Source organism: Dama dama, chromosome 11 (assembly GCF_033118175.1).
Source record: "Dama dama isolate Ldn47 chromosome 11, ASM3311817v1, whole genome shotgun sequence".
Taxonomy (NCBI): Eukaryota; Metazoa; Chordata; class Mammalia; order Artiodactyla; family Cervidae; genus Dama; species Dama dama.
Window position 1 is genome coordinate 48,440,854 of NC_083691.1, and position 12,344 is coordinate 48,453,197.

Consider the following 12,344-nt stretch of genomic DNA (forward strand, 5'->3'; position numbering starts at 1 on the left):
TTATCTAATATTATCACTTTTTTAATCTAAAATAATGAGAGATAAGCTTGCAAGTAATCTTTTTACACTAAACTCAGATTTTCAGGGATATTTGTAGTTGGATTCAATTGAAAGAATTACCACTTTATTTCTTAATCATCCTCGTCTGCTACCATCAGATTCTACTTAGGCAAGTATTGATTATTTTCTTGAGTTTGGGGGAAAGGGCAAAATCTGGAGATAAGTTGGGCTGTCAATAGAGGAAGTGATCTGTCCACTCTTCCCTGCTTCTCTTTTCCATAAATCTCTCTCCAAATATCCTCCAAAATGTTTTCAATGTAATAAGGAAGAATGAATCTTACCTCAAATAATATCGGTTTCTTTTACTTTAAACTTTGCATTTTACTGATTTTGCTTTGAGCTAAGAATATTGCCTATAGTCTGAAATATACAGGATAACCCATCTAAAGAATTTAGCTTCTATGTGCATGACACTTTCCCGTTCATATAGAGATAAAAACTTGCAGAACAGAGAATAATATTTGTCTTGTGGGGGGTTTACAGGAACGCAATGACCTGACCTACATGGACAGCAGCAAGAATAAAGGATTCCCACACAAAGAAGCTTGCAACAGCCAATAGTCCTCTCCCGCACTTTGCCTTTAAACATGTTTTGCTGAAATACTTGAGGGAGTTCAGGGTTTTGGGAATATGAGCCACCCATTCTCCTTTCATAGTCCCAAAATAAACTTTTCTCTGCTCCAGACTTTAATGTTTTGGTTTGTTTGACCTTCCTGTATGTCAGGCACACAAGTCTATGCTCAGTAACACCAGGAGGGCTTACCTGCTGCATCCCTTCTGGGCTACTTCTTTGCTTCCCTTTTGCAACTTCCCCTGGAAGATCTTTTCTCTCTTCTGCTGCTGCTCAGGTACCTGGGAACTGGGCACCTGGAAACACTCAAAGAATGATAAAATTCCACTTTTGCCTGAAGGAAAGTGGGACTGACTGTGGGAAGGATTCCTTATATTGGACAGTTCCAGCCTATGCCAGGAAGGGCCTCTCCCCATTCTGGGAATCTCTCTGAACCTATATCACCTGTGTCCCTTCTCAGGTTCTGGTTTCGTTCTGCTCAATTGTGAGGCTTTGATTTCACCTCTAACTTTTGCTCATGTTCTGTTGTAATAAATCTTCCTCATTTACTCTGGTAAAACCACTCAACCTGGATAGTGAATAGGGAAGTGGAAAAGGAGAGATTTCATTTCCTCCACCTCCTCCCACATACATATTTTATCATTTTAAAAACTGAGGCATTTCAGTGTGATTAATAATGATAAATATTCACTTCAATTGTACCACAATTTATTAAACTTATCTGATTTGTTAAATATCGATATTATTTTTAATTTTCAACTTAGGAAATATAGGAATAAAAGCTTTTAAATTAATAATTTTAAATGCTCAGGATTGCTTGCAATGGTGTTGTTGTTTTCATTTTAATCTTTCTGTGAAAAGGCCAGCAGCAAGTAACTGGTTATGAATTCCCTACATTCCCAAAGTAGCCACTTGGTTTAGTGACCCAGATTATGAACACCAAGTTGCCTTCTTCAAGTTCTAGGCAAAGTTTAGCACATCCTTAGGAAAGCAGCAAAACAGTAGTGTCCAGTCTACACCTGATTTAGAGAGAAAAAAATTTCAAAAGACTTAAAAAATGACAATATCACAAAATTTTCCAAGTGTCTTTCTAATCTTTTGTCCTTTCAATGTTCTTAGGAGAAGGAAGTATTTTATTTTATCCTCACCAAATGACTTACTCACTTTTTGAAAATATACAGCATCACCAGACAAGCTTTGAAAAATAATGACATCTAAACTTTCAGTATCAGTTAAATTGATTACTTTCAAAGGGAGTCTGAGAAAAACCATGGCATACTTACATGATGATTTGCAGAACAAGAAACAAAAGGAGCATTCACAATGTAAGTTTACAAAGAGAACTGAAAATGTTCAACCAAAGTTGTGAGAAAAATGAGAAGCATTGTATTTTATGATGTCAGATGTCAACAGCAAACAGACAACAAGAAAATATGGATCCCTGACTTGGTTTCTGCAGATTTGAGGTACTTCTCCTCACTCAAAAAGCTGTATATTTTGAGACTCTTGATGCAGGGAACATGGTAACTGTTGATAATTAAACAAAAAAGAAGGCTTATATCCATTTTTTATATTCTTTAATCCCAGTTGATTATGATGTCAAGTCTTACCTATTTCCATTGTCTCAATGTGTGCATTATGAAAATCCTTGGGAACTTGACCAATTTCATTATTCTCTTTCCCTTTTTCTCTAAGAGCTCCCAGATGATCCACTAAGAAAGCACATGTCCTCCATCCTTGTGGGACACCTTCCCTAGATTTGTTGATAGTGATCATACCTGATAGTTTATAATTTATGTGATACTATCTTCAGATGACCATTATATCTACTACTGTGGGCAGGAATCCCTTAGAAGAAATGGAGTAGCCATCATAGTCAACAAGAGTCCAAAATGCAGTACTTGGATGCAATCTCAAAAATGACAGAATGATCTCTGTTCATTTCCAAGGCAAACCATTCAATATCATGGTAATCCAAGCCTATGCCCCAACCAGTAATGCTGAAGAAGCCAAAGTTGAACAGTTCTATGAAGACCTACAAGACCTTATAAAACTAACACCCAAAAAAGATGTCCTTTTCATTATAGGGGACTGGAATGCAAAACTAGGAAGTCAAGAAACACCTGGAGTAACAGGCAAATTTGGCCTTGGAGTACAGAATGAAGCAGGGCAAAGGCTAATAGAGTTTTGCCAAAAGAACACACTGGTCACAGCAAACACCCTCTTCCAACAACACAAGAGAAGACTCTACACATCAGCATCACCAGATGGACAACTGAAATCAGATTGATTATATTCTTTGCAGCCAAAGATGGAGAAGCTCTATACAGTCAGCAAAAACAAGACCGGGAGCTGACTGTGGCTCAGATCATGAACTCCTTATTGCCAAATTCAGACTTAAACTGAAGAGAGTAGGGATAACTACTAGACCATTCAGTCATGACCTAAATCAAATCCCTTATGACTATACAGTGGAAGTAAGAAATAGATTTAAGGGACTAGATCTGATAGAGAGCCTGATGAATTATGGACAGAAGTTCATGACATTGTACAGGAGACAGGGATCAAGACCATCCCCATGGAAAAGAAATGCAAAAAGGCAAAATGGTTGTCTGAGGAGGCCTTACAAATAGCTGTGAAATGAAGAGAAGCGAAAAGCAAAGGAAAAAAAGGAAAGATATTCCCATTTGAATGCAGAGTTCCAAAGAATAGCCAGGAGAGATAAGAAAGCCTTCCTCATCGATCAATGCAAAGAAATAGAGGAAAACAAAAGAATGGGAAAGACTAAAGATCTCTTCAAGAAAATTAGAGATACCAAGGGAACATTTCATGCAAAAATGGGTTCGATAAAGGACAGAAATAGTATGGACCTAACAAAAGCAGAAGATATTAAGAAGAGGTGGCAAGAATAACACGGAAGAATTGGACAAAAAAGATCTTCAGGACCCAGATAATCACAATGGTGTGATCACTCACCTAGACCCAGACATCCTGGAATGTGAAATCAAGTGGCCCTTAGAAAGCATCGCTATGAACAAAACTAGTGGATGTGATGTAATTCCAATTGAGCTATTTCAAATCCTGAAAGATGAAGCTGTGAAAGAGCTGCACTCAATATGCCAGCAAATTTGGAAAACTCAGCAGTGGCCACAGGACTGGAAAAGGTCCGTTTTCATTCCAGTCCCTAAGAAAGGCAATCCCAAAGAATGCTCAAACTACCGCACAATTGCACTCATCTCACACGCTAGTAAAGTAATGCTCAAAATTCTCCAAGCCAGGCTTTGGCAATACGTGAACCGAGAACTTCCAGATGTTCAAGCTGGTTTTCAAAAAGGCAGAGGAACCAGAGATCAAATTGCCAATATCCGCTGGATCATAGAAAAAGCAAGAGAGTTTCAGAAAAACATCTACTTCTGCCTTATTGACTATGCCAAAGCCTTTGACTGTGTGGATCACAATAAACTGTGGAAAATTCTGAAAGAGATGGGAATACCAGACCACCTGAACTGCCTCTTGAGAAACCTGTATGCAGGTCAGGAAGGAGCAGTTAGAATTGGACATGGAACAAGAGACTGGTTCCAAATAGGAAAAAGGAGTACGTCAAGGCTGTATATTGTCACCCTGCTTATTTAACTTAATTGCAGAGTACATCATGAGAAAAGCTGGGCTGGAAGAAGCACAAGCTGGAATTAAGATTGCCGGGAGAAATAGCAATAAACTCAGATATGCAGATGACACCACCCTTATGGCAGAAAGTGAAGAGGAACTAAAAAGCCTCTTGAAAGTGAAAGAGGAGAGTGAAAAAGTTGGCTTAAAGCTCAACATTCAGAAAACTAAGATCATGGCATCTGGTCCCATCACTTCATGGCAAATAGATGGGGAGACAGTGGAAACAGTGTCAGACTTTATTTTGGGGGGGCTCCAAAATCACTGCAGGTGGTGACTGCAGCCATGAAATTAAAAGACACTTACTCCTTGGAAGGAAAGTTATGACCAACCTAGATAGCATATTAAAAAGCAGAGACATTACTTTTCCAACAAAGGTCTGTCTGGTCAAGGCTGTGGTTTTTCCAGTGGTCATGTATGGTTGTGAGAGTTGGATGGTGAAGAAAGCTGAGCGCTGAAAAATTGATGCTTTTGAACTGTGGTGTTGGAGAAGACTCTTGAGAGTCCATTGAACTGCAAGGAGATCCAACCAGTCCATCCTGAAGTAGATCAGTCCTGGATGTTCATTGGAAGGACTGATGCTGAAGCTGAAACTCCAATACTTTGGCCACCTCATGCGAAGAGTTGACTCATTGGCAAATCCCTCCCCTGATGCTGGGAGGGATTGGGGGCGGGAGGAGAAGGGTACGACAGAAGATGAGATGGCTGGATGGCATCACTGACTCGATGGGCATGAGTGTGAGTAAACTCCGGGAGTTTGTGATGGACAGGGAGGCCTGGCGTGCTGCAATTCATGGTGTCGCAAAGAGTCGGACCCGACCGAGCGACTGAACTGAACTGAACTGATCTTCTTTGCTCTAATTATCGCTCAAGGATGCACAAGTAATTTAAACTTAAAACAACAGTCCATGACATTTTTCTGTCTAGCAATATGCTCAGATTTGTTTACAAAAACAGAAGGAAGTCAGGATTGTTCTTTTATCAGTTGAGGAAATAATATATGTTCTACTGATATTGCTGAGGAATCAGTATTCCCAGATGCTTCTGCAACTCTCTTGAACTTTTACAAAAATGAAGCCAGAAGAGGGATAAAAGATGCATATAAAAGGGAATGCAGACAGGAGAACCCCAGAGAAATGACACCTGAACCCTGGTCAAACTAGCACAAAGCCTTCCTTACTGTTCAGTTCAGTTCAGTTCAGTTCAGTCACTCAGTCGTGTCTGATTCTTTGCGACTCCAGGAATCGCAGCACACCAGGCCTCCCTGTCCATCACCAAATCCCAGAGTCTAACCAAGCCCATGTCCATTGAGTTGGTGATGCCATCCAACCATCTCATCCTCTGTTATCCCCTTCTCCTCCTGCCCTCAATCTTTCCCAGCATCAGTGTCTTTTCAAATGAGTCAGCTCTTCACATCAGGTGGCCAAAGTATTGGAGTTTCAGCTTCAACATCAGTCCTTCCAAAGAACACCCAGGACTGATCTCCTTTAGGATGGACTGGTTGGATCTCCTTGCAGTCAAGGGACTCTCAAGAGTCTTCTTACTGTTAAATATTTTCAATTATGTGATTTCATAAATACCTTTACTTTTTTGAACCAAATCATATTGGGATTTTTCTTTCTTTCAACTGAAAATATCCTAACACAATGAGTTCTCCAATAGGAAGAATAGGATCTGGTCACCATAGCTGTGTTAGCTCACCTCCCATTGAAAATGGAACTCAACTAAAATAGAAACTGACACAAGCACAATCACTGTAAACTTTTCAAACCCATGTTGTTACTTTAACCAGGGCAGAAAATCAAGACCTCTGGAATAGAACAATTATGAATTCATCTAAACTGATGAAGTGTTTCCACCAGAAGCTCTAAATGAGTATTTAGTCAAAGCAGTCTACCTTAGAAATAGGATATGAAATTTAACAAACAATTTTAAAAAGACACTGACCATTCATTTCATCTCTTCATTTGGGAAGCAAAACTCTTATATGACATTGTAGTTCTCGTGGTCCATATGGAAAATTTTATCAGTGGTCTTGAGAGGGTAACAGGCAGGAAGGTTGCTGCTGCTGCTAAGTCACTTCAGTCGTGTCCAACTCTGTGCGACCCTTTAGATGGCAGCCCACCAGGCTCCCCGGTCCCTGAGATTCTTTCTCCAGGCAAGAACACTGGAGTGGGTTGCCATTTCCTTCTCCAGCGCATGAAAGTGAAAAGTGAAAGTGAAGTAGCTCAGTCGTCTCCAACTCTTAGCAACCTCATGGACTGCAGCCTACCAGGCTCCTCCGTCCATGGGATTTTCCAGGCAAGAGTACTGGAGTGGGGTGCCATTGCCTTCTCTGGACAGGAAGGTTAGGGGCCCCCAAACAGAGGAAATAAGCTGCAAGTGTCAGATGTTTTTTATCTCTCCCTTAAGGGGCAAGAGGAAACAAACTACAAGTGTCAGATTTATTTCATTCTCTATACAAAATTAAAAAGTTTCTTTTAATGGCTGAGTAATATTCCATTGTGTATATGTACCATAGCTTCCTTATCCATTCGTCTGCTGATGGGCATCTAGGTTGCTTCCATGTCCTGGCAATTATAAACAGCGCTATGATTAACATTGGGGTGCACGTGTCTCTTTCAGATCTAGTTTCCTTGTTGTGTATGCCCAGGAGTGGGATTGCTGTGTTGCCATGATGACACCTGGTTCCATGTAACTTAACTTTTCTCAAACCTTCAGCTAACCAATGTGTTTTTCTTATGGAAATGCTTTTCTTAAGCTATGTTAATGAACTATGTGTTTACCATAGGCTCTGTCTACCTTCAAGTAGGTTTGCCTAAGACCCAGAACCCATAATGGCTCAACAAAAAAGTATGTTTTACTCAGGAAAATGTTCTCTTAAGCTATGTTAATGAGACTATGTATTTGCTTGGAAATCTGCCTTTCTTCAAGATAACATGATTGAGTCAAACAATCGACCTGAGTCAATCGTTTTATGGCCTGAGATGACTCACCTTGTGCCAGTGCTATCTCAAAATGCATGTTGTAAGTCAGGGCCCTGGTGCCACTCTCTGAGTTTTGAGACATTTCCTTTCTCTAATTAGCAGCCTCAGCCTACTAATGGGTATATAACTTCTTACTGAAAAATTATCAAGGGGGCACACTTTCTGCCCCCTTCTGACATCTATGTCAGAAGTCTTCTCTATCTATTTTATATTTTAATAAAATTTTATTACACAAAAGCTCTGAGCAATCAAGCCTCATCACTGGCCCCAGATTGTTGACCTCTCCTCCAGAGGCCAAGAATCCCAACATCTTTCATGGCTCAGCAACATCGTTTCGGTCTCATATGAAAAATGTGTTTTTCCTAATTAGGGAATGGGCCCAAAATATTTTTTCCATGATAAAATCTTGTGATGAAGTTGGGGTGGTGATAAGGTGAAAGACAGATTAGTGGTCTTGAAATATGCAGATAACATGAGACGTCTGGGTCTTGCCTTCAGATAGGTGATGGGAATTTCTCCAGAAAATTGTCACTTTTTTAATTTAAAATATGCAAGAGGAATCCTACCAGACAATAAATTGACCCAAATCCTGTCCTAACTGTGTCAAAGTATTTCAAGGGCCAAGATGAAGGACCTTCTGGGATCAGTTTTCCCAAGGGCCATCTAGGAACAGGGTTATCTAGGAATGTGGTTAGATGGACTTATGTCATCTGACCATGGGAAGGGAAGAGTGAAGTTTGAAAGACAATAAAAAATTGTACAACAATTTGAAAGCTTACCTTTTGTCTGTCAAAACTAATAACAAAACAATTAGGTTTGCATTTTGAATGTTTTATCCATTTAATTTTTTAATTTGTTCATTTTGTTTGTATTTTATGAATATTAATAAAATCTGTTCATTATCCTTTATACTTGTGGTTTAGAAAATAATGTTCTAAACATCATCTCCTAAACTGGTTGCCTCATACAATCAGAGACTTGGCCTAGGAGAATGTGTAAGCAGTAGAGTGTGTGGGAGGGCAAAGTCTTTAAATGGCCACAATCCACATCCTACAGAAGCAGTGCAGACATACTCTAACCACAAAAACACCGAGAGGAAAATATATATATTCCTGAGTGAAACTGAGCAGAGATTGACCCCAGATTCTCTTCACTCAATCATTTCCTCTCCAGAGTTTATCTATGAAGATGAAGCAGAGAAGACAAGCAAAGGAAAACTAAAACTAATTTTTTTTTTATTATAGTATCATGAAAACTCAGATTATAAAGCATACAACAGAACCTGAAATGAGGCTGGGGAGGAGGGAAAGACAGAATGAGGTGGTCAGGGTGAGAGTGTAAGGAAAATATCCCCTTCCAATTGGGTCTTCACACTTGGTTCCAAGTCCATGATGAGCTGCAACAAGACACAGGCTGCTGACTTCCCACATGATCTAGCCCTTGAACTTGCAGATATAGGGTAATTTCACATTACAGTTATAGTCTTTCCATTTCAGATATCCTAAAGAGACAAAAGAGCTTGAGTCAATGGGGCTGGTATAGCTTGAAGACCCAGTGGAGAGGAATCCCAGATTCTGGCCTTTCACCAAGGTCCTACTCAAAGGGAAGAAGATAGAAAGAAAGGAGAGATGAGAGGGGATGAAAACAGACAAACCAATACTGTACTTCATAGCAGAGGAGGATTCTCTGATGATCAAGCCCAGAAATGGGGGATCAAAGGAAAAGACTAAGTAGAAGTGACCTTCTCTGTTTCTTACCTGATGTTCTAGACAGGATCCCACAGTGATCAGAGCTTGAGACAGTGGCAGGATTTCTCTCCCAGGCAAAATAATTGAGCACATCAGTGCTACTCCATTCCCATCCGCCAGCATTGGGCTCAAAGCCCTATAGAGCAGAGGATGGAGTCAGGTGATGTAGGAAAACTTTTAGAATTCTCCTGGCCTGATGCCCTCTGCTGGAATGCCTGGTCCCCTCCACAGCATCATGGAATTTGCTCTGCTCTTCCAGATGATGCCCCACAGCTCTCCTCTAGGAAACTCTCCCTAACTCCCTGCTTCACTTGGCAAATTCCACAGCCAATAATCACAAAGGCCAATAAAACACCTCGGAGTAATATGTCACTATCTGAACTACACTTGGGGATGTATTTGCAATTACCCTCTGAACCTCCAAGGCTATAAAACAAGACAATGCCTCTTTTATAAAAAAGGAAAGTGAGAATGAAAGTTGCTCAGTCCTGTCCAACTCTTTGCTACCCCATGGACTACACAGTCCATGGAGTTCTCCAGGCCAGAATACTGAAGTGGGTATCCGTTCCCTTCTTTAGGGGATCTTCCCATCCCAGAGATCAAATCCAGGTCTCCTGCCTTGCAGGCAGATTCTTTACCAGCTGAGCCACGGAAGCCCATTAAAAAAAAAGAAAAAGAAAAATGCATCAATCCTAAATCTTGATTTAGGACTTGCTAAACACAGAATATTCAGACTCAAGGAAGCATTGAGAATTACAGAGAATTACAAATTCATGCTTGTGTGAATTGTGTAAAAGCTTGATAAGAGGCAGAATAACTTTAGCAGGAGTCTAGGAAATGGCACAGAACTCAGCTCTTCAGCTGCCCTCAAGGCCCTCACTTTCCCTAGTTATCTCCTGAGTTCCAGGGATCTCTTGGGTATTTGCTGGGCTGGCAAATGGGATGGGGCAGGGGGTGGATGGGGGTGAAGCTGAGTGGCCATAGCATCTTTGGAAGTAACAAATTATAAAGGAAGTAAATGTACCTCTGTGGGGTCATGGAGCCCAATCCAGACATTTGATTGGGTTCTCAAGTTGTTCCTAACCAAGGAGGCCAGGAAGGATCCCTCAGTCCCGCTGAGCACAGACGCAAGGTGTCCTGAATGTCTCCTCTGGCAGGCAAACTGTGTGGGGAATGAAGAGACACAGGAGGAGCTTAGACATCACTAGGGGAAGGGCGGGGTCAAGAAGGAATGTGTTTGCAAGCATGAACTTCTTATTCTCACCCTAAGGAAACTCTTGAGGATCCCCATACCCCACAACCCTGTCTCTGACTTGCTTCTCCTTATCTCTATTAACTGCAAGCCCAAGAACTCACATTTGCATCCATCCAGCTTCTGGATAATGTATACAAGACATAGCAGGAGGACCCATAGGCTGTGGAACCTCTGGGACAGCTGATCCTTTCAGAGCGCAGTTCCTTCTGGGAATCTACTCCTGAAGAAGAAGAAATAAAGGAGAGGGATGAGGTAAAATGGAGATAAGGGATTAAAGTATGGAGGCGACCTTGGAGAATATCTATGAGGCCAGTGCTTGGGGCAGTGACACCAAACTCCTAAGTGCCTCTCACCGTTGCCAACACTCCAAGGATTTCTCTTTCTTAAATCATGAACTAGATGTACTAGTTGGGAGATGGTGTGTTTTCTTTTTATGCATCTGCCTAATTCAAACACTCTTTTCCACCTCTGACTGTTCCTACACTGGATCCTCATCATTCTTCTATGCATATCTCTGCTTTCCCTCCTTAATCAACTCACATAAACTAGACTCTACTGAGAAAATGAAAATCATCTCATCCCACTGTTATTGAACCTCTGGGGTGCCTTCTACCACTAGGTACCCTGAAGGAAGGAGTGATGACTCAGGAATCCAGGCAGCTATGTTGTGTGGGGATATCCCATTACCAGGGGAGGCACAGGAGCTTTCCTCCTTACCTTGGCCCTGAGCAGACACTGGGAACCCAGTGCTAGAGGCAGAGAAATCTCACCTTGGACCTGAGACAGGAGCATCAGGCAGGATAGCAGCATCCAGAACAGCCTGGGGAGGCCCAGGGAAGGCAGCATTGTGTCCATGAGGTGTGGAGGCAGCTAGAGAACTAAAGGGAGGGTGGTCAGAGAGAGGGTGTGAGAGATCCCGTGTTGTACCTCTTGTCTTTTCCTTCATCTAGTCCCCTAGGAATAAATCCAGCTTGGTAGCATCCCTCCTTTTCCATGGTGCTGGAAAGAATTAGAAAATCTACACATCCTAGTGCACCTGAGATCTCCCAAGTCTGGCTTCCCGTGGTCTCAGAGCTCCCTTGTTCTCTGAAGACAAGGGTCCTTGTACACTCCCCCCTCCCCCCCCATCACAGGTCTCACCTTATCTCAGCTCCCACTTAACTGCCTTACAGGGGGCTGCACTGGCTTCTCAGGGCAGAAGAGACTGGGCTTTTATAAGAGAATTTGAGGGAGGGGCACTGAAATGAATAACAGGAAAAAGGAGCCAGGACAGGGATTCAAGGACATGCCTGCCACAGGGAGGAGTCTCTTCCCAGAAAAGCCTTGGAGTTGCCGCAAATACTGCCTCTTCCTCATTATCATATTAGCACTTTTTCCTGGAAGAGGTGAAGTTTGTTCTTCCCACTGACTTTTCCATAATTAGCCTCTGTGGCACAAAACAAGTTATCAATTGTTTAAGGGGCACGTCTACTGGAATAGTTCTTCTGGTTGATGTCTCAAGTGCTCACTCTTCTAGGCATACACATGTATTTTTTTCTAATTGTGTAGTGGAAATAAATATTGGATATTAAGTGGAGATGTGTATGGGAACTGTAAGTATCACAGATAAGTGAGGGCAAGAAGATCCTGAAAGTAATAGAACAGAGGTTCAGCATTGCCTCTTCTACATGGTAGTTCACTTTAAAGAAACTTCAGAATCATCTCATAAGTCAATAGATGAGCCAAAATCTTAAGTGAAATGAGAGGCAGAAACTTGCCTTCCTGGTATTCTGAGATGGAGTTCCTCAGTGGATAGTGATAATTTGATATAATAAGAGGCAATGAAGGAATTTCAAACCTAGGAGTTCTACAGTCACAGGCTTCAGAGCTGAAGGAAGAATGAGAGAGGGTGAAGGAATGATCAGAGGAGGGTCTGGGTGAAATCGTAGATCTGATCCCACACTGCATATAAGTTAGATCTCTGCTCCATCAAGATGCTCAGTCTGCTGGGCTGCTGACAACTGCCTTCCAAGACTGTCACTGGGCTATTGATGAAAAGTCATTTCTATTACACTCTA

At 41.5% G+C, this 12,344-nt stretch overlaps 1 protein-coding gene across 1 annotated transcript; it reads right to left on the reverse strand.

Annotated features, from left to right (window-relative positions):
* Window positions 1-8,496: 8,496 nt before the first annotated feature.
* On the reverse strand, window positions 8,497-11,526 carry LOC133065523 (lithostathine-like). Its single transcript, XM_061156256.1, has 6 exons — window positions 11,428-11,526; window positions 11,058-11,165; window positions 10,389-10,507; window positions 10,057-10,194; window positions 9,042-9,168; window positions 8,497-8,785 (listed from the first exon to the last, which is right to left on the reverse strand). Exons 2-6 carry the CDS (start codon window positions 11,140-11,142, stop codon window positions 8,718-8,720), a joined length of 537 nt encoding a protein of 178 aa, XP_061012239.1. The 5' UTR covers window positions 11,143-11,165; window positions 11,428-11,526; the 3' UTR covers window positions 8,497-8,717.
* Between the last annotated feature and the right edge of the window lie 818 nt (window positions 11,527-12,344).